The following is a 21,312-nucleotide window of genomic DNA, read 5'->3' as shown; positions in this document are numbered from 1 at the left end:
GTAAGCGTCAGAGCGACAGCTGGCTGGTAAGTCACACCAAAAAAGGGGGGGCACTGGTGGGGGGGGGGGGGGCTAGAAGTGGACAGGGTTAGTTTTAGGGTGCTAACACAGGGGGGCAGGTAGAGATTGAGATGCGCAGCGGGGGATCAGCAGAGGTGACCGGGGGTGGGGGGGAGGCTAGATAGTGCGGGGGAGGAAGTAGTTGCCTCTTACACCCAGGCAGTAGGTGTGTGGATTGGACGCAGGCTCTGCCTCCATGAATCTCCGGTTACCCGATTGGCTACATCCTAATTTCAGTATGCTGTGCAGCCCTTGCGACTGATTGGATGACCTTGCTATTTAGTCTCAGCCCTTCTATCAGGAAGTTGGCTGAGCATAATCACTTGTGAGGTTGTGCTGGTCGCAAGCATCGTCTCGCCTTGCCTTGTTTGAACCCTGCCTTGACTTTTTCTGTCTGACGTCGCCGACTTCACCTACCCCACCCGGCTAGTGAACCCTAAGATCCTCACCTCTCCTACTCCGACCCCGGCTACCCATGACTACGAAATCCGCAATCCGGATGCGGCTTCGGGGCACCAGGTCGGTGTATTCCATCCCCATCTCGGCCTTGCGGTACCGTCCTGTTTGTGGCAAGCACCCATTAAAGTGGGGGGCATGGTGAGCACACCAAGTGCGAGATGGACTTCAGCAGGTGTTGAGGGTTGGGAGGGTGAAGTTGGATCATTGTGACAATGGGGAACAAGAGGAAGGAGGAAGGAGGAAGGGGTGCAGGATGCTAGTTTTAGGGACACTTACTTTTGCTTAGGTGCATCCCTAGTGGGCAAACTATCGGTGTTAGTGAAGGAGCGGGTATGGAAGGATGATTACGTTGAATAACTGACATTATTGCTGGACTATAAGGAGCCGACAAAGTCAGATAAAAAAAGAGGTGAAAGAGGAAGCAAGGGAAAGGAGGCAGGTTCTCAAATCTTTTGGGTCAGGCTTTGCAATTTTAGCCAGCGTGATAGGGGAGAAGAAGCCGGAGCATCCCTCTGCGTTCTTCAAGTATGTGTATACGATTTGGGAGGCCTAAAAGTTTTATGGTATTCTTTGGAAGAACGATAGGGACTTCAGGTAGGAAAAAGGCGATAAGGAAACACTTGTGTTCGGACGTGAAAGATATACACCTGAAGATGGTCAAAATTATACTGCATAAAATTAACTACTTTCTGTCCGGGCCGGCAGCTCGCAGCAAGCTGGGCAATCGGCCGGGAATAAGAAGGGGGTTTCTTGCTGGCAGAATAATGTGGGCTAGTGTAAGTTGGGTACAGGGTGTCGTTTTAAGCACGAGTGCACGTGCTTAAAAAGGGCAAGGGTGCATTTAAGAAAGGAGCAAGTGGAGAGGCTGGGGCAAAGAGTAAGGATACCGGTGAACGTCGATCGTTCTATGTGAGTGCTATTCTTGTGTTTATCTGTGCAGTCGTTTTAACCCAATAAATGTCCTGTTAAAAACTTTATACTGACACAGTGCCTCACTCACTCCTTGAATTACTGGATCGGGGAGAATGATAAAGACCGCCTGACCCCAGGCACCTAAGAGGGGAGCCCTGACTGTAGTTCTTATTTAAAGAACATACATTGGTGCCTTTACTTGGGTCTACATCCTGGAAGGGTTAAGCTGAACCCCACAGACTACTACAACCACATCTTTACTTACACAGGGCCGTGTAAGTATTTTGTTGTTATTATTAATACCACCCTTACCCCTCCTCCTGGGACAGTTCGGAGGATACATCAAAAGATACCATTATTCACCTACACTTACAGTACACAAGGCCGTGTAAGTTTATTAACACTATCACCATCATTATCATCGCTTATCAGGGGTGTTTATCCCAATTATTTACGAGCTTTTTGCCTGGAAATTGTTAACCCCTTGCTCCCATGTTTTCTCTGTTTTTTTAAAGTTAAAGGGAGACAGTGACTTTACTAAGGATTTCATAATATGCAGAGTAGTGGCAGGTTGGAAGAGAGGGGCCAAATCCAAGCATGATAGGGCCCCGACTTCAGCAGCAATGCAGGAAAAAATTGTAGGGGCAACACATGAAGCAGGTTTTTCTAATTATGAAGCGCAGGTATTTGGCATAGCCTTATGCCTGGTGTTCTTCGGGGTCAGGCGTATTAGTGAGACAGTGAGCACCCCAAAGAAAAGCGGGGGGAGGGGTTGCTAAGAGTATGTGAAGTGGGATGCAGGGTATGTGAGGTTTAGAATCAGGAGTTCTAAAACAGACAAGGCAAGAAAAGGACAATGGGGTCACGTAGGGGGGATAGAGGGCAGTGTGATCTGTCCTGTAAGGTGGTGGAGTATGGGCAATGTAGGCCCCAGGATGGTGCTCCTTCTTTTTGATCCATGAGGATGGGACAGCAGTGTCCTGTTTCCAGTTTAAAAGGGTCTGAAGAGATGTGCGGAGATAGCAGGTTTTGGGGACTTGATAATTAAATCCCATTCTATTAGAATTGGGGCAGCATTTGAAGCTGCTAGATTAGGCCTAGGGGAGGCAGTTGTTTAAAAATTGGGCAGGTGGGCTGTTAGAAATCCATTTACTATATTAAAATGTATGAATGAGAACTTATATCAAGACAATTGCATGAGAATATATTGTAGGATTTGGAATTCATATGTAACAAAGGGAACTGAATACTAGTGAGTCTTTAATGCATAGCAGATGTTGGGGGTTGGCTTGAGTAAAGGCCTTGTAGGAAATCTGAACCTGAAGTAGCTTGGAAGTTCTTTGTCTCAAAAAACCCACAAGACGAAAGGGGCGGAGTTAGTGATAAATAACTACAACTTGCTCTCAGCAAGTCTCTCTTTTTTTCTTGGATCTCTCTTCAAGCACACACAGTCCATGTACCATCTAAGTAGCAGCATGTGAATGAACAAGTGTTCCTTTGTTCTATGCAAACCATCAGAAGCACATGTTTTCATAATTTACTAAACTTTCATCTGTAAGTATCACTGTAAGAATAAATTGACGTTGTCTGCTGGAAAACCATCTTCTGAAGTATTGGAAGCTTTCTGAACTAATAATAAGTGGAATATTATTATTTAACATGGTCACAGAGGCGTATTAAGGGTTATATTAGATCATGTACAAACGGTTAAGAGAATTCAGTGGTTGATTTTGTTATGTTTTTGTCCAGGTCAAGCCCCTCTGGAAGTCTGGCAGTGCGGGGACTCCTATGTTCACTGGGCAGGACAGCGTGCAGAGCATAGGCCAGAGGGAAGGCAGTGTGGGATAAGGGCAGACTTGGCCAAGATGTTTTGGGTGGGCAGTAATGGGATGTATTGGGACCAACTGCCGGAGTTAGTGTGTATGGAAAGGGGTAGGGCCCCATCTGAAATAGTTTTGCTACAAGTGAGGGAAAACTATTTGGCATCGATCAAATTGTTGGATTTAATCAGGAGCATTCAGTGAGAAATAGGGCTGATAGTGACAAAATGTAATCAGGTAATGACAGTCTGGTCAAAAATATCCTAGGTTGCACTGGCATGGAGCCAGAAACGACGCAACTGTAGGCAATAACAGCATTTGTGCTGTATTTTGGGGGTATTAAAGTAAGTCATGAGGACCTGTAAGGGGGGATGAAAGGCCTGATTCGAGAGAAAGAGGTCCATTTATCAGATATCGGGCATGATATCCTGATTTTAGCGTGGCAAGGCACGCAGGAGAAGACAGTGAGGCTAGTGGCGGCTCGTAAAGCCAGTATAAGGCCTGTTAAATTACTTTGCTGGTGGTGGGAGTAATGTTACTCTAGGAGCGGAACTCAGTCAGTATTGGCTCCTCGAGGGAGGTTGCAGACCTCTGAAGTATTTAAATTGGGGAAGGCGGTACCATTCCAGGCTGTTACGGCTGGAATGGTGGTGACCTTCCAGATGGAATTTGTGGAAGGTGGTAATATTCCTGACTAGGCTCGGTTGGTGTGGTAGTGAACTTCCAATGAGGGCTCTGTTCATTCAGACTAAGGTACTGAATGTCTAGATGAGCACGAGCTGAGGGTATCCTTCGAGCTCTGGTAGATGTGAGAGGAGCAATATGTCTGGGTCCCTAGTTGGGGATAAATATGAGATATTTATTTTAATAAATAAAGCTCTGGCCGTTCATTTCTCCGAAGAAGTTGTATGGTGTGTTTATTGGGAATGGGAGAGGGGTCCAGCTCGAGGCATGGGTAAGTCATGAGAGCTTAAAATGATACTTATATTTTCTTTTTTATATTATTTAGTTGTACGCGTGATGCAGAAACCTGTGAACTTTTGAGAGCTATGTATAGTATATTTTATAAAACAATATTTATTTGTGAACTAATGAAAATGATCAAAATCTACGACAAATTGTTGCTTCAGTTTACTCAAGACAAACACAGCCCACTGAACTTCTGGACACACTTTTCCTGTTTATCAAGCAGTATAACTGATATTTAGCTAAAAAGTGAATGATTTGTTTAGATTCCCTCGTCCTAGTGCTAGCCATACATCTTCAGTTGACTATAAGGCAAATGCAATATCAGCAGCTATTTACTGTAGCTACAGTGTTATTCAACTGTTCCCAATCCATGTATTTTTGGGACATGGAATAATTATGCTAAACCCATTCACGTGTTTGTACAATCAGTGGTAATTTAGAAAACCTGGCAAAGCTTTTGACCCCCAGGTTTGGTTAAAGGACCACTCTAGTCGTCAATGCAATAGTGAACATTGATCAGTCAGATCTAATGGCCCAGTGGCACCAAGGCCTGGCTTGCATTCTCAATAGCCATTGCCTTGTCAAAAAGGGGGTTTCAAAGTAAATTAAATGATGGCAGCTGAATGTGCATTGATCTATTTTATTGATCAGGCAAGGGGAATCTGTCACTTAGGACCAAATTGACTAAGCACTGCAATGCCATAAAACACCTCCCAGAGTCCCAGTGCCAGCAGATGCCTTTTCGGCCCATTCATAATTCACAATAAACATAGTAAATCAAGAGTACACTGAAGCAGTGCAAACTAATACATTAAAGAAATGTATGGGTAGTTTCTTCCTGTGGCTGTAGTAAATAGCCTGTTGTGTATTTTCTCTCAATGAAGGAAGCAATATTTGTGTCTGCCTTACTTTGACTCCATGAGCTGCAGGATTTCTGGGTTGTTTAAAAGTCCTTCAGATGTTAGGAAAACATAGGGAACCTGTATGTCCAACTGGAAGAAGCCAAAACTATTCAGTGAGGTCTCTCCTAAAAATAACAAACAACAAAACATAGGGAGTCATTTATCAACGTATCCTGGCTGCAAAACTGCCAGCTACATTTTACCCGTTGAAACCAACAGGATTTTCCCTTTAAAAAAAATCCGGTCTAGTACTTTTAAACCAATTTTGCCCCAGGTTTGCAGTCGGAAGTCTTTGATACATAAATAACCACCATTGGAGCTTATTCAATATGCTGTGAATTTGTCTTTACAACATATTAAATAGGGACCATACAGTTTCTGAGCTTACCTTTCATCCTATAGAAACATACTGTATCAGATTATGCTGCTCTGTGCACAGCAAAGAAATAAACAAAGAATCAATACCCCTTTCTCATAGCTTACAATTTATTTTAGTACCAGAAGCTACGGAAAACAAGGGGGTCTAAGTATTAAGGCAACTGTGGTACAATTCTAGGGCAACAAACTGCAGCAAATGTTTCATCATAACATTCCATTGGTAATGTCACGGGAGACCAGCACTTGTAACACCTTTTACCTTCTGGGATCATTCACTAGGTAAAACAAGGTAGTGGAATAAAATGTAGTTTATTCGGGTAAACCCGCGTACATACAATGAAATACAGAATACAGATGGAATACACACTTACTGGGAGTCTGGGGGTGAAAACTAGCCTCAGATAGGTGCAGGGCGCCTGACTCGGAAGGATTACCCTGACCGGGACCTCGTCCCGAGTTTCCTGGTACTCTTTCCGGGTAGAATACCCAACCGCGACCGGTTCAGAGAACTTGGTCCTCGCGTCTGACTTAGTCTCTGCTGGGCAGGCTTTCAAAGGTCCAAAAACTAAGCCGGTTGCTCTGCTATTCGCAACAGAGCAACTTTGAAAAGCCTGCCCTTGCTTCACCGATTCAAGCCACTAGATGGTCTCGTTCTCTGATCGCGCCGTCCCCTTAGGCTGCGTTTACGGCGACGCGACCAATGACGTCACCCGTCGCCACTAGCGAAAGTTATAATTTAACTTTCAGCGACGTCGCTGGCGACAGGGTAATTGATTGGCTTACAGACAGTCAGATGTGGCGACCGTCTGTAAAAAATCAAATTTGCCCCGCTTCCAAATTTTTGGTCGCAACGTCGCTCCGTCGCGCTTACTATAAGCGCTGGTGACCAAAGGGGCCTCTCCCCCCCTTCCCCATACAAGTGGGAGGCCGGGAGGCCCCCTCATCCCAGTAGGTACACAAGTGTGGGCCTTTACCTCCCCCCATCCCAGTGGGGGTACTCTGCACCTTCCCATTGGGAGCCTTCTTTCCTCCCCCCAACCCAGAGAGGGGGGGGTGCCACCCCAGTGAAGGCTCAGTTCAAATGGGGGCTTCCCCCATCCCCATACAAGTAAGGAGGAGGGGAGAGGGAATCATCCCCATTCCTGTAGCTAGCACTTACCCCACAGATGTGTCCCGCATCACCACCGGCCCTGGCCGCCTTCGTAGCTCCTGCCGCCCTATCGGCGGCAGCACTCGCTGAACACGCATCGCTCCAGTCCTCCCCCCGCCTCCCCGCGGGGACACGCTGCCCCGCCTGCCATCACGAGCCGCCGCAGGGGGAGGAAACGGAGGGGACAGTCACATTAAAATGGCCCTTCTTGTTTAAAACCATTTCTGATCCAGCTTTTTTGGAAAAGTAGTTGATAAGTGCTGCCATGGGATGCTGTTGCTTACCCATTAAAATAGGGTCGGGGAGACAGGTTTGTAGGGTCATGTAAGGAACCTTCAGGTCTTGGCATATTTTCAACCAGCCGGCAGTGCAATCATATTCAACCACGAGCGAGAATTGATCCCAGGGAAAATGTGCTCCAATGTGTTGGTTAGTTACTATAATGCAGGAACAGCTTACCAAACTGTAAGATAGAAAACAGGTACCCAGGTCATTACGAGGACCAAAAACTTTTTATAGTGAAGTACACTAGCATTTAAAAGTACCCCTCAAAACTTCTCGTCTTTCATTTTTTGCAACACACATTTTATATATATATATATATATATATATATATATATATATATATATATATATATATATATATATTAAACATAAAAGTATACAAACTCCATTTTAAAAGATTGCAGAACAGGTTTACACATACTGTATATTGTTCCTTTTTTTAACTACCCAAAAATAAAAGGACACAAAAGAAAAAATGTAAAGTATTGCATTAAAGTGCTACAGAAAATGTTTAGTGAAAATAAGATTCCTTAAAAAATGGATGCCTGAAAGATGTACAAACACCTTTGTGTATATGTATAAATTTGATTTCAGTCCAGGATCCACTTGGATATTACTGTCCCATGTAAATTATGTGAAGTGCCAGGTTGCCCTCTGACGGTTTACTGCAGCTCTGAAGGTTGACTAGACCACATTAATACATGTAATAGAAACAAAGCGCAACACAAATATTCATAGTGTAGTCATTTTAGAGTGTTTTAATAAAAAGTTACCACCTGTACGAATCTACTCCCAAACACCAATTAGGTAAGCACATGGCAACGGTAAAGCGTCTCCTAGTGCTGGTCTTCCGTCTGTAAGGGCTCGTCCAGGCTGAGAGCGAGCGCGCACACATTGAGACAATGTATTTGACCAGCGTGAGTGCATGGCGCTCAGCTGCTTGGCGTGACTAATCAATTTCATTTGGCCACTCGCTGGCACGTCACGTGAGCGGTTCTCCAAATGAGGGCGAACCAGCTCCGTGATGTCATAGCCACACACCCTGACATGCCCCTCGAGCACGCAACTAGCTGTCCACGACACGCTCAGCGCCTGACGACGCAGCGCTCAAGCGCCCTCCCACCCTGGACGAGCCCTTACTCTGCCCCTTTGGCAGGCAGCTGGCGGGGTTTTGACATCGAAGACACTGGGTACACTTGCCTGCAGGAGTGATGGGCTGTGTACAGCTTGCTCCATCCCAATGCGTTTCAAGAAGCAAGATTTTTTTTCATCAGGGGATGGTTTGTTACTAACAAAGTAGCTCCTTAAATACCCATTGCGATGTTAATCATAGCAACTTGCCGATGGACTCATGTGTAAACTCATTATGGGCTAAAAATATATATATATATATATATATATATATATATCATAAATGATATGCACTACCATAAAAATCTTAAATGAAATAATAAGGTTAAAAAGTTAAATATATATACAGTTGTGTGAAAAAGAAAGTACACCCTCTTTGAATTCTATGGTTTTACATTTAAGGACAGAATAACAATCAATCTGTTCCTTAGCAGGTTTAAAAATGAGGTAAATACAACCTCTTGATAAAGCGCCCTGTGCGTGAAACATGTTAGAGGATCTGTCAGGATTTTTGTCTATATGTTTTTAATCCAATACATTTTTGATACTGGCCCTCTGTCCTACCGGTACACCTTTGTTCTAGCTGTGCTTCGGATCTTCTACTTTTGAACAACCTTTGCTGCTTCCATAGGAATTAAGATGTTAAGAAGCAGACAGGTGCTGCTAATCAAATGCCCTTGATTAATTGATCATCAGTAAGTGTGACCACCTCTACAAAAGCCGAAGTTTTAACAGTTTGCTGGTCTGGAGCATTCAGGTGTGTGTTAACACAATGCCAAGAGACGCAATTGTTGCTGCCCATCAATCTGGGAAGGGTTATAAGGCAATTTCCAAACAATTTAAAGTCCTTCATTCTACAGGGAGAAAGATTATTCAAAAGTGGAAAACATTCAAGACAATTGCCAATCTTCACAGGAGTGGGCGTCCCAGCAAATTCACCCTAAGGTTAGACCGTGCAATGCTCAGAGAAATTGCAAAAAAAACAAGAGTTACATCTCAGACTCTACAGGCCTCAATTAGCATGTTAAATGTTAAAGTTCATGACAGTACAATTAGAAAAAGACTGAACAAGTATGCTTTGTTTGGAAGGGTTGCCAGGAGAAAGCCTCTTTTCTCTAAAAAGAACATGGCAGGACGGCTTAGGTTTGCAAAGTTGCATCTGAACAAACCACAAGGCTTCTGGAACAATGTCCTTTAGACAGACGAGACCAAAGTGGAGATGTTTGGCCATAATGCACAGCGCCACGTTTGGCGAAAACCAAACACAGCATATCGGCACAAACACCTCATACCAACTGTCAAGCATGGTGGTGGAGGGGTGATGATTTGGGCTTGTTTTGCAGCCACAGGACCTTGGAACCTTGCAGTCATTGAGTCAACCATGAACTCCTCTGTATACCAAAGTATTCTAGAGTCAAATGTGAGGCCATCTGTCCGACAGCTAAAGCTTGGCCGAAATTGGGTCATGCAATAGGACAATGATCCCAAGCACACCAGCAAATCTACAACAGAATGGCTTAAAGAGAAAAGAATCAAGGTGTTGCAATGGCCCAGTCAAAGTCCAGACCTCAACCCGATTGAAATGCTGTGGCAGGACCTTAAGAGAGCTGTGCATAAACAAATGCCCACAAACCTCAATGAACTGAAGCAACGTTGTAAAGAAGAGTGGGCCAAAATGTCTCCACAATGATGTGAGAGACTGATAAAGTCATACAGAAAACGATTACTTCAAGTTATTGCTGCTAAAGGTGGTTCTACAAGCTATTGAATCATAAGGTATACTTAGGCTAAGGCCCCGGTAACTCCGCTGCAACGCGCGTCCGCGAGATTGGCGGCACGTGCAGCTGATTCCCTGGTCTGCAGCTCACTGCAGGAAGAGAGACCGGGGGGGGGCGTGGCGGGGCAGTGACGGGGGCGCGGCCATGACGTCACCCGGCAGGTTCGCCCTCATTGGCTGAACCACCGGGGGCGTGCCGTATCGCTAGTCGCGAGTCCTGCTCTCAATTCTATTGAGAGCAGGAGCAACTCTCGCCCCAGTGCTGCGGCCCCCCCTCGCAGCGGGCCCGGCGCCATTGAGGGGAAGGCTCTCGTCCGTGCAGCGTCCGCCACAGCGGACGCTGTAGTAGGCAGCGGGGTCAAGGCCTTAGTTTTTCACACATGGCTTCTCCATTTTGGCTTTATTTTTGTTAAATAAATCATGACAGGGTGTCATATGTCATGTGTTGTTGTTCATCTGAGGTTGCATTTACCTAATTTTAAGACCTGCTAAGGAACTTGTAACTTGATTGTTATTGTGTCCTGATATGTAAAACCATAGAATTCAAAGAGGCTGTACTTTCTTTTTCACACAACTGTATATATATATATATATATATATATATATATATATATATATATATATATATATCCATGTAGAGGTATCAGTACCGTGTTAGCCGAGCTTCAATAATCAAAAAATAAATAGATGATACCGTTCTGTGGCTAACGAAATGCTTTTATTTGTGCGAGCTTTCCAGATACACTGATCTCTTCTTCCGGCGATGTTACAATGAATGAAGCAAAAGGTTACTTAAAAAACAGTGTCTCTTGGAATGTTATCTGTGCTGTTCCTTCCCCTGGTGTGGATGAGATTTATGGCTAGAGGTGTCAAAAGGTAATGAAAGCAAGTGAGGAAAGAGTGTGTATGTGTATGTGTCTCTCACACATACTAATACTCCTTGTTTTTCCATCCCTATACACCAATAGGGACCACTAAGTATCCACACACACTTTTAGTTGTGCTACAAAGTCTCACATTTCCACACCCACCCACACCATTTATATCCACTCCCACTCCACACACACCTTGTGTAAAGCACTGTATATACTGTGGGCTCCCCATTCATTTTTATTCACACTGATACACATACACACTCTTTCCTCACTTGCTTTCATTACCTTTTCACACCTCTAGCCATAAATCTCATCCACACCGGGGGAAGGAACAGCACAGATAACATTCCAAGAGACACTGTTTTTTAAGTTATCCTTGCTTCATTCATTGTAACATCGCCGGAAGAAGAGATCAGTGTATCTCGAAAGCTCGCACAAATAAAAGCATTTCGTTAGCCACAGAACGGTATCATCTATTTATTTTTTGATTATATATATATATATATATATATATATATATACACACCAAAGGAATAGGCACACCATTAATATGCAAACAAATGTATTTTATTGGGCCAATAAAATATATATTTTTTGCATATTTATGGTGTGCCTATCCCTTTGTTATTTGTGTACAGTACATCACTTTATAGGTACCTAATAGCAGCACCCTCTCCAGTAGTCTGGTTCATACTAGTTAAGTGTGCACCCCAATACCTTCACATACATACATACTAACATATATAATATCCCCCCCCCCTCCTCCCCGGCTCTGGCATCAAATGACCATGCGGTCAGGGGAAGGTTCACAGTGTAGTGTTAGGACCTGCAAATTTGGTTATACCTTGACGTTGGTATGCAGGCTTATAACTCTTTCGCCAAAGGGTTTAACTAGATAACCAAGAAAATATTATTATTGAAGTATTTAACTTTATACTTATTACCATATATGTGTTGTCAATTGGATGTAGCATTGGGCTCCCCTGTCTTTTGTTGTATACATTTGCCATGCTCAGTAGCACTTCTTTTGACATAAATATATGTATATATGATGTGGTAGGTGTTGGGGTTTGAGCTTGCTGGGAATGTGTGTGTTATACATACATACATTCATACATATATATATATATATATATATATATATATATATATATATATATATATATATATATATATATATATATATATATATATAGTGCAGAATAAATGAGTTCTTCAGTATTAGGTGATACCTTTTTTATTGGACTAACAATTTATGTCATAGGACAAGCTTTCGAGAGTTCTCCTCTCTTCTTCAGGTCAGCAATTCTTATCCACACTTTCTTCCCCCCCCCCCCCATCCCTTCCCCTCCCCACCTTTCTTTGACACTGTCCCCTGGCTTCAAACACTTAACACCCGACCTTATCTACAGTAAATATCTGTTTTTTTTTTTTTCTCTCTACACTGTTTTAGCATTGATTCCTGTGTAAATCAGTATTTCTGACCTGAAGAAGAGAGGAGAACTCTCGAAAGCTTGTCCTATGACATAAATTGTTAGTCCAATAAAAAAGGTATCACCGAATACTGAAGACCTCATTTATTCTGCACTATCGCAACTGGACTAACGCGGCTACTTTCTGCTTTATATATATATATATATATATATATATATATAGATATATTTATTTTACCATTGTATCTTGTTTCTTGGTCTACAGTATTTCTCATTTCCTCTACAGTGGCAAAAATAGTTTGTTAACCCCAATGATAATTACGGAAATTTCATAGTGTTTCCACGATAACCTTCTTGAATCAAAACCAGTATTTACTAAAATAGACAAAAGAGTTTATACTAACCAATTCCATGTTTTTTTTTTTTTAAATAAAAATGTATATGAATTAGACAAACAATGAGTAATTAAGAGTTAGGTTATGTGCAAAAGTAAGTGAAACCCTGGTTTTACCAGCTAGATTAAAGGGGATCATTAGAATAAGGTGTTTCAATAATTAGGTAGATCTTCAGGGGTGAGTTTGGGAGGCCCTAACATATATACAGATCAGAAACATTGTGAGTTTGGTCTTAGTCATACAGGTGTATGGAAACACAGTATGCCAGAATGAAAAGAAATCTCTGAGGACATCAGAAAATCAGTTATTGATGCTCATCAGTCTCGAAAATGATACAAAAACCCTTTCTAAAGATTTGGCGCTCCACCAATCTACTGTCATAAATGGAGAAAGTTCACGCCCACAGTTACTCTACCCGGGAGTGATCGTCCTACCAAAATCTCTCCAAGTACAAACCAGAAAATCATCAAGAAAGTCACAAAGAACCCCAGAGTAACATCCAAGGATCTGCAGGCAACTCTCACCTTGGCTAATGTGAGTGTTCATGACTCATCTATCAGGAAAAGAATGAACAAGAATGGTATTCATGGAAGGATAGCCAGGAGGAAATCACTGCTCTCTAAACAGAACATTGCTGTCCATCTGAAGTTCGACAAAGAGTACATAGATGATTCATAACACTTCTGGAACAATGTTCTCTGGACAGACGAGACAATGGTAGAACTTTTTGGCCTCAATAAAAAAGGTCATGTTTGGCAAAAAAAAAAAAAACTCACCCTTGCTCGCACTAAAGTAACTATACCTAGGGAATACTGCATATCAGGTCCCTTTTGAACATTTGATCTAATTCACCTCATCTGTTCATATCCTTCTAGAACCCGGAGTGTCGTATACACTCATCTTAGGGTTAATATATATGTGTCTTTTGCTGGATTTTAACCCTCATTATTTTAATCAGTTTAACATTAAAGATTGTATTTTAATATTGTCATATTACTATTATCTTGAGGGTATTGAGTGCTACTATTGGGTTCTTGCCTCTTTGCTGTTTACCTACTATATTACCCATAGCACCATAGCACCTTATCTAGTATTTAGCTGAAGCGGGGTTCACCTTGTTATAACCATTCGAACAGAAGAACCTCATCCCAACCATCAAGCATGGGGATGGGAGTGTGATGGTTTGGGGCTGCTTTGCTGCCTCAGAACCTGGACGACTGCCATCATTGACACAGCAATGAATTCTGCATTGTATCAGAAGATTCTAGAGGAGAATAGTGGGTCATGCAGCAAGACAATGATCCTAAACATACAAGCAGATCTACAAAACAATGGCTGCAGAAGAAGAAATTCCGCGTTTTAGAATGGCCTAGTCAATGTCCGGACTTAAACCCCATCAAAATGTTGTGTCAGGAAGCCCTCAAATGTCACTGTTTAAGCAGTTCTGTAAGGAGGAATTTACCAAAATCCCTCAAAACCGATGTGAGAGACTGATCAGCAGTTACAGGAAACGCTTAGTTGAAGTCATTGCTGGTCAAGGGGGTGCCACCAGGTACTGAATCTAAAGGTTCGCATACTGTACTTTTTTACACATGGATATTGAATGTTGAATCATTTATGGATAAATAAATGCTGAAAAAGTATCCTGTTTTTGTGTCATTTGTTGATCAGGTTATCATTATCTATTATTAGAACTTAGATTAAGATCTAATAACATTTTAGGTTTGAAATATGTCAAAATCCTAAGGGGTTCACAAACTTTTTCTCGCCACTATATTCTGATAAGATTTATGTTATGAGTTCTACATAGAACAGTGAGTGTGGTGCAAAACTGATGCAAAGAGGCATTTTCTAGTGTCAATATAAAGGCATTTTACTTCAAATTTACAACATTTCTTCTTGCAATTTAGGATAGGTGAATAGTGGGAATTAGGATGGAATATATTACATTCTGCTTGCCAGGTTTGTACTGGCATAATTCTATAGTTTACAGTCAGAATCAGAGGTAAAAAACGTAAATTAACTTTGTTACAAGTGATGCAGCAGTGAGCATATATTTAATCAAAGCACTTTTCTTTTTCATTGATACAAAGATTTATATTAGAATTCCTGAGTATATTGAACCTTGACTATACTTTCTACGACAAGAGCAGTCGGTAATAAATAGTGTTCTAGAACTTACTGTATCTCCCTGGCTCACATTTACCAAGAGCACCTTCATGTCCCATGATTTTAACCGCACTTTCAGCAGAGTTCTTGTGACAACGATAAGGTTTAATCTCCAACAGCTTTATCATTTATTGAGCATCTGGCATGTCTTGTGCTAACACATCCGGATGTGACACAATGATAACGGTCCAACATGTAGGAATCTAACATCTAATTCTCACAGTTGTTGGCAAATGTTCACGTATAAAGTCACAATGTACGAGCAATTAAAACATTGTCACAGAAATTGTTTATGCTTGTTTATGGGCGAGATTCACTGAGCTCCATTAAATAATGGCAAACAACGTGACGTTACCTAAAACAACCATTATTTTCCCTGAGTTAACGTCTTATTCACTAATGTAATGATATGCAAAAATATAACAGTCATAATTGATTTCATTAACATAGAGACAACCAAAAGGAAGAATGGAAACGGGAAAAAAAAGAACACAGATTAAAAATGAATTCAAATGTGTGTCAATTTTTTCCGGTTCTTAACACTGATAAAAACAGCTTTAAAAAAAATTCAAATGAAAACACCAGAAAAACAAAAAAAGAAATACCACAAAATCATAATCCCCATGTACAGTGTAATACAGTAATATAATCATAAAATCTTCTTCCAAGAAAGCGCATAACTATTATATCCATTATGTTTATGTATAATGATTAGGTTCATCATAAAATTAATAAGCCGCTCTTTACTTTATATGCTCACCTATCTAAGACATTTTTACGCTCTAGAAATCTTCTTCCTTCTGCAGGACGCAAAGCAATTGCTTTAAAATCTGTCAACGATATGAGGCATTCAATAAAGAAAATTATACATACATATATATATATATATGGACTAACAAAACAAGAAAAAGCAGCGCCTGTATGGGTATACAGTAGCTAGTGATGAAAATTATATGTGGTGTTAATATCAAATTAACAAAATAACAATATATTAGTGTCAGTGCCTGTGTGTAGAACAATAAAAATATATTCAAATGAATAATTTAGGATTTACGCAATTCAATAATGTGCAAAAAGAAAATAAAGTGAAGAACCAGTCCTTTGAAAAATAGTTCATCAATGAAATTAATGACGTGGGTGCAAGGGGTCTCCGGCTGCTCTCAAGAGGATGAACCACATCCTATGGAATCTGTAGAGGAGAAAGAGGAGAGAGTGCACGCCCCATAGTATAAAACTGTATATTTAATGATGGGAAGTGGGAGGGGGGGAAAAAATAGCACTCACAAGGGTAAAAGAGTTAAAAGCATGTCGTGATTATATCACCACCATCCGGTATCTTTGCTTGACTCAAACGTCCGTCGGTCTCTGGATGATGGAGGATCCGTGATCATCAGGATGTTCAGGGCATGAGAGAAGTGTACTGGAATCGTGCTGGAGTCCTTAGAGAATCTCCTTGCTGGATGGCCTCAAGCTGTTGGACGCACGAACCGGCCCGTTCATGCGCACACGTGATGACGTAATGTTCGTACGTAACGTAATGCGTAATGACGCTCCCTGACGCGTTTCGTCACACTCGGGCGACTTTCTCAAAGGGTGAACAAGTTTTTTCCCCCCCTCCCCCTTCCCATCATTAAATATACAGTTTTATACTATGGGGCGTGCACTCTCTCCTCTTTCTCCTCTCTCTCTCTCTCTCTCTCTCTCTCTCTCTCTCTCTCTCTCTCTATATATATATATATCATATTTTAATATACCGTATTTTGAATGTGTAGTTCTCACTCAGGACAAAAGAGAGGAATCTCGCTCTAACTAGAGTTATAAATAAGGTGCTGTGTGCTACCAGGGAGGGAAACAGACTAATCGGAATAAAAAAAACGAGTGATACCGAAGAGGTGCGAGCCACCGAAAGAAATCCCTATGGTGGTGCACAACAGACTGATATCTACAGTACAAGTATGGATAATTCTACAAACTGTGGTGAATGGTATTAAAAATCAACACTTTATTAATTCAAATTGATAACAAATTTTTAAATAAAAAACAATGCTAACCACTGTAGAAGTCAGATAATCTCTTAGTAATTTAGCTGCATAAATGGATACAAGGATCTCCCTATGCAATGTCATTGCTGTGTGGTGCACTTGCATACCAGGGGCATACCAGGGTAGTATTAGATACACACTAGTATATGGCGTATGAGGTAAAAGGACCCTCAGAGCAAACTATATTAAATTGCTTATGTTGGCTTATCTGTAAAGTAAATCTGATAGGGCTCACCCAGGTTACACTACAGTATCAGCATATAAACTGGTGTAATCCATAGTGGTCTCTTGAAGAATGCACAGTCTGCTCCGCGCTCAAAACAGAGACACCATTAATTAGAGTGTCTTCTAAACACCTTTTTCCATATTGTGGTTCAAGGTTTTAAGACAACTGGCTGTCCTCCTAAATTAACGGAACGTGCTTATTGTACCTACTTTAATAACAAGGTCATATGTATTGGGTAAACCTGCGTTATAGTTTCCGTGCCCAAAAGGCGCCGTGCATCAACCGGCAGTGCTGCAGGCATTTGCTATTTTTACACTGTCTATAGGTATATGAATATCTGGCTTCAGAAATTGTTCTAATTTATAATTAAAACGCTAATGACAGAGATCCATTCACTCCCCTAAAATTCTTCCTAATATATTTTCAGACCGGGAGTCTGTTTGTATAGAGTCACAGGGTGACTTATGTGAGCACATATTCAAAAGTCCAGGTGAGCAGTTAAAACTTCTTGCTGGTGGTTAACATAGCTAGCACAGTAATAGCCGGCTAACCCGACATATGTTTCGTCGTATAACTGACTTCTTCCGGGGTGGTGCCGGGGAAAATATGTTATCCAGAATTTTAGCGGAGTGAATGGATCTTCGTCATTAGCGTATTAATGTAAAACAAAAATCAAAACACAATTTCAGTGACAAAACGCAAAGAAGTTTGACTTAGAACACGTGTGCTCGGCAAACACACAGTCTTTTTTTTTTTTTTTTTAAATAATCATTACAGTTACTATATTATATTAATGTATATAGAATTCATGTGTTATATGTTTACACAAATTGCATGTTTTTCACTTCTGCCTTTTTTTTATTATAAATGCTACATTTCGTTAAAAAAAATAATTGCTATTTGCATTTCTATATTTGTACTCACTTGGAATTCCTCTAGTAACAGTGGTGTGTGTGAGGGGTGGGGAAGGGGGGTATGTGTGGGTGTGTCCCCCCTTCAGCACATGCGTGGCCTCTTCTGCGCAAGCGCGAAGAACAGCGGCCCATTCTGCGCATGCACAGAGTCCAGCTGCCCCTTCTGCGCATGTGCAAAGTCCGCCAGCCGCTTCTGTGCATGCGAAGAGTCCGCCGGCTGCTTCTGCGCAGAGTCTGCCAGCCACTTCTGCACATATAGAAAACTAGGGGGGTCATTCATTAAGGTTTTGTGGCGACATACTGCATCAAAATTATTGTTCCCCCCCCCCTTTGATATATGTATTTTTGTATTAGTTTTGCAGCTGGGTGGCTTTGATACACGACCCCCACACTGCATGTATAACTTATAGGCTCTGTCATGGCATTGGAAGTATTCAAATATAAATGTTAAAATTCCCTACCTTTCATTTTGCTGAGGATATCGACAATTGTGCCTTTTGTGTCATCTGAACCGATCCGAGTTATAACAAGCACCTGCCAAAAGATTAAGAATGTAACTTTGGATTTGAATGTCTGCCGGCTGCAAAACCAGAGCACAATTGGTTCAAAAACACCCGCACCACATTTATAAAGACAGAAAACGCAATTAGTTTCAATATCTGTCCTTCATAAATCTGGTGCAGAGTTGTGCAGCTGGGAGACTGATACTTTCATAGTAGTTAAGAACTCTTCAGATGACCATTCCTTCCCCATTCCCTAAGATCTATTTAGATTTATTAGCCAATATTAAGAATTTCTATGCCAGCTATCTAATGCCTGGTCTGTATTTGTCACAGTTGAATATACCCATTATTCAATGCTTGTGTAATAGACCGATGGTGGGTTATTTATCAAAGTTTCCTGGATGCAAAACTGGGGTAAACAAACAGTGACAGATTTATCATAAGAAAATATCCCATTGATTTTAATAGGATTCCTTTTAGATCTGGTGCTGTTTTTGCACTAGTTTTGCAGACCTGATGATATGAACACATTTACCCTGCCTAACATTCGTGTGAATCAAATAACAAGCAGGCCCTCAAGTGGTCTTTTCAAAAGTGTGTAGTGTTATATTCCAGGATCGACGTTTCAGTCCTACGTAGGACTTTGACCTTTGTCAAGACCGAAACGTTGATCCTGGAATAAAACACTGCACACTTTTGAAAAGACCAATGGAGGGCCTGCTTGTTAATCTGATTCTCAGGTGATCCTCACTTGTTGTGGAGTCCGTACCAGATACCCCGACGTTACGTATCTAACATAAGTGCGACATTGTTTTGGACACCAGTCAAGGATCTGAAATGCTGATCTATTTCTGCAAAACCCAGAAAGTGATTCAGATTAGTCCCTGCCATGCAGATGGCGCAGAAGCACATTTTTTTTTAAACTTACATTTTTATTAAGATTTTCAAACATAAATGGGAAGGGGTACAGAAAAAGAAAAGGGGGATGGAGGGGGAACAACCATTTTGTAACAGAATTCTTAACATGACAACAATCACATAACATCATACATGGTTTTGAATTTCACAACATTTTATCACATCTTATCAGGGACATGTCCTACACTTATCGCTCCCAGGTCCACTAGACTATTGGGGCCTCACCCCTATCCAACATCCCAGGGGTCCCAGACTCTATCAAACTTCCTTATGGTGTGATTAAAAAATGAGGTGAGTCTTTCCATTAATTGTACATCGTTAACCCTTCTAATAACCTATCTTCTGGAGGGCAGCAATGTCTTTTTCCATGCTGCAGCTACCATGCACCTAGCCGCCGTTAAAATATGCATAATTAATTTAGCTGAGTAATGATCTACATCTTCCATAGGTTTAGCCAAGATAATTAAAATTGGGACTACAGGAACCTTGATTCCCATCACATCTTCTATCAATATCAAAACTGTCCTCCAGTATGTCTGCATAATTGGGCAAAACCACCATATATGTGCTAAATCCCGCCTGTCCGCATCCCCTCCAACATCTATCGGTCGCCTCCGGGAACATTTGCTTTAACCTTTTGGGAAGTTAATTAACAACATTTTGTAAATATTCTCTTTTGTAACTGTACATATAGAAGTTTTGACCGCATTGTCCCATATATCTTCCCAATCCTCTCGTTATTTCCGTCTGAAAATCCAAAGCTCACTGGTCCATATATTTATGAGCCGGGATATCCTTTTGGGGGATTAAACCTTGGTACAAGGATGAAATCAGACCCTTTTGATATTTTTGTGTTTTGCATAAATCTTCAAATCATGTATATTTAGGGAATTCCTCCTCATAGAAGCCCTGGTAAACAAAATGTCGGACCTGCATATTTTTAAACACCTCCGTCCGATGTAAACCATATTTTCTTATCAGTTCCTCAAACGACATCAACTTATCTTTTTCTAGTAGATCTCCCATCTCTAGAATTCCACTTTGGCTCCAGGTTTCAAAATTCCGACCCTTAAACCCCGGCAGAAACCCTGAATTACCAAACAGGGGCGTAAGTCTAGATGGAGTTGACATAACGTTGTAATTCTTTTTTGCTAACTGCCAGACTTAAAAGTAAACCCAATTACAGCCGACTCAGGCTGTCTCCCAGGCCCTGTCCTAGAGCTCGACCACAGCAGAGTAGGTAGGCCAACCGGATATTTAAGTGAGCTTTCCAGATCCACCCAAGCATAGGTCCCTCCCGGGGAGTGCCAATAAACCATTTGTTTCAAATGTGAAGCTATATAATATTTTAAGATATTTGGAACCGCTAGACCCCTCCTTCTTTAAACTCTTGACCTAGCTATTCTCGGTAGTTTATGTTTCCAAATAAAGTGAATAATACGGTTTTGGATTTCTTTTATATTTATATGTGGTTCAGATATTGGTAATATTTTGAAATAATATAGGAGTCTGGGGAGAATATTCATCTTAATCGCGGTTATACAGTACGCCCTATCCAGGAAATATGATGAGAATTCCAATCTTGTAGATCCTTTCTAATTATAGAAAAAAGGTCGGGATAGTTATATTTATATAATGAGTCGTAGTCCCAAATACTTCAGATGGGTCTTTATCCACCTACTGTATAATCAAAATTTAGCGCCTCCGATTTTCCCACATTAACTTTCTACCCAGACAACTCCCCAAACCTCCGGAGAACGGATTGTAAATTCAGGAGAGATATCAAGGGATTAGCGATAGTAAACATAATATCATCTGTGAAAAGTGATAGTTTGTAACACTCATCTTTTATATTATCCCTTGTATATTTGGGGTAGCTCTAATTGTAGCTGCAAGGGGTTCAATTGTCAAGGCAAAAAGAAGAGGAGAGAGGGGGCACCCCTGTCTAGTCCCGTTCTTAATTGTTATTAGACTCCTCTCCCCCCTCCCCCCGG

The 21,312-nt window shown here is 41.4% G+C and overlaps 1 protein-coding gene across 3 annotated transcripts in view; it reads right to left on the bottom strand.

Annotated features, from left to right (window-relative positions):
• Positions 1 to 21,312, bottom strand: part of SHOC1 (shortage in chiasmata 1) — a 203,922-nt gene that overhangs the window by 55,116 nt on the left and 127,494 nt on the right. For all 3 annotated transcript variants that reach the window (XM_075594058.1, XM_075594064.1, XM_075594073.1), the window contains 4 exons: positions 18,359 to 18,431; positions 15,476 to 15,545; positions 6,935 to 7,113; positions 5,130 to 5,247 (listed from right to left, as the gene is read on the bottom strand). In XM_075594058.1, coding sequence (XP_075450173.1) covers positions 5,130 to 5,247; positions 6,935 to 7,113; positions 15,476 to 15,545; positions 18,359 to 18,431 — 440 coding nt within the window. The remainder of the gene's footprint in view (positions 1 to 5,129; positions 5,248 to 6,934; positions 7,114 to 15,475; positions 15,546 to 18,358; positions 18,432 to 21,312) is intronic.

This window comes from Ascaphus truei, chromosome 1, assembly GCF_040206685.1.
Source record: "Ascaphus truei isolate aAscTru1 chromosome 1, aAscTru1.hap1, whole genome shotgun sequence".
NCBI lineage: Eukaryota > Metazoa > Chordata > Amphibia > Anura > Ascaphidae > Ascaphus > Ascaphus truei.
The sequence above is the reverse complement of the archived record's forward strand: the minus strand, read 5'-3'. Positions and strand labels throughout refer to the sequence as shown.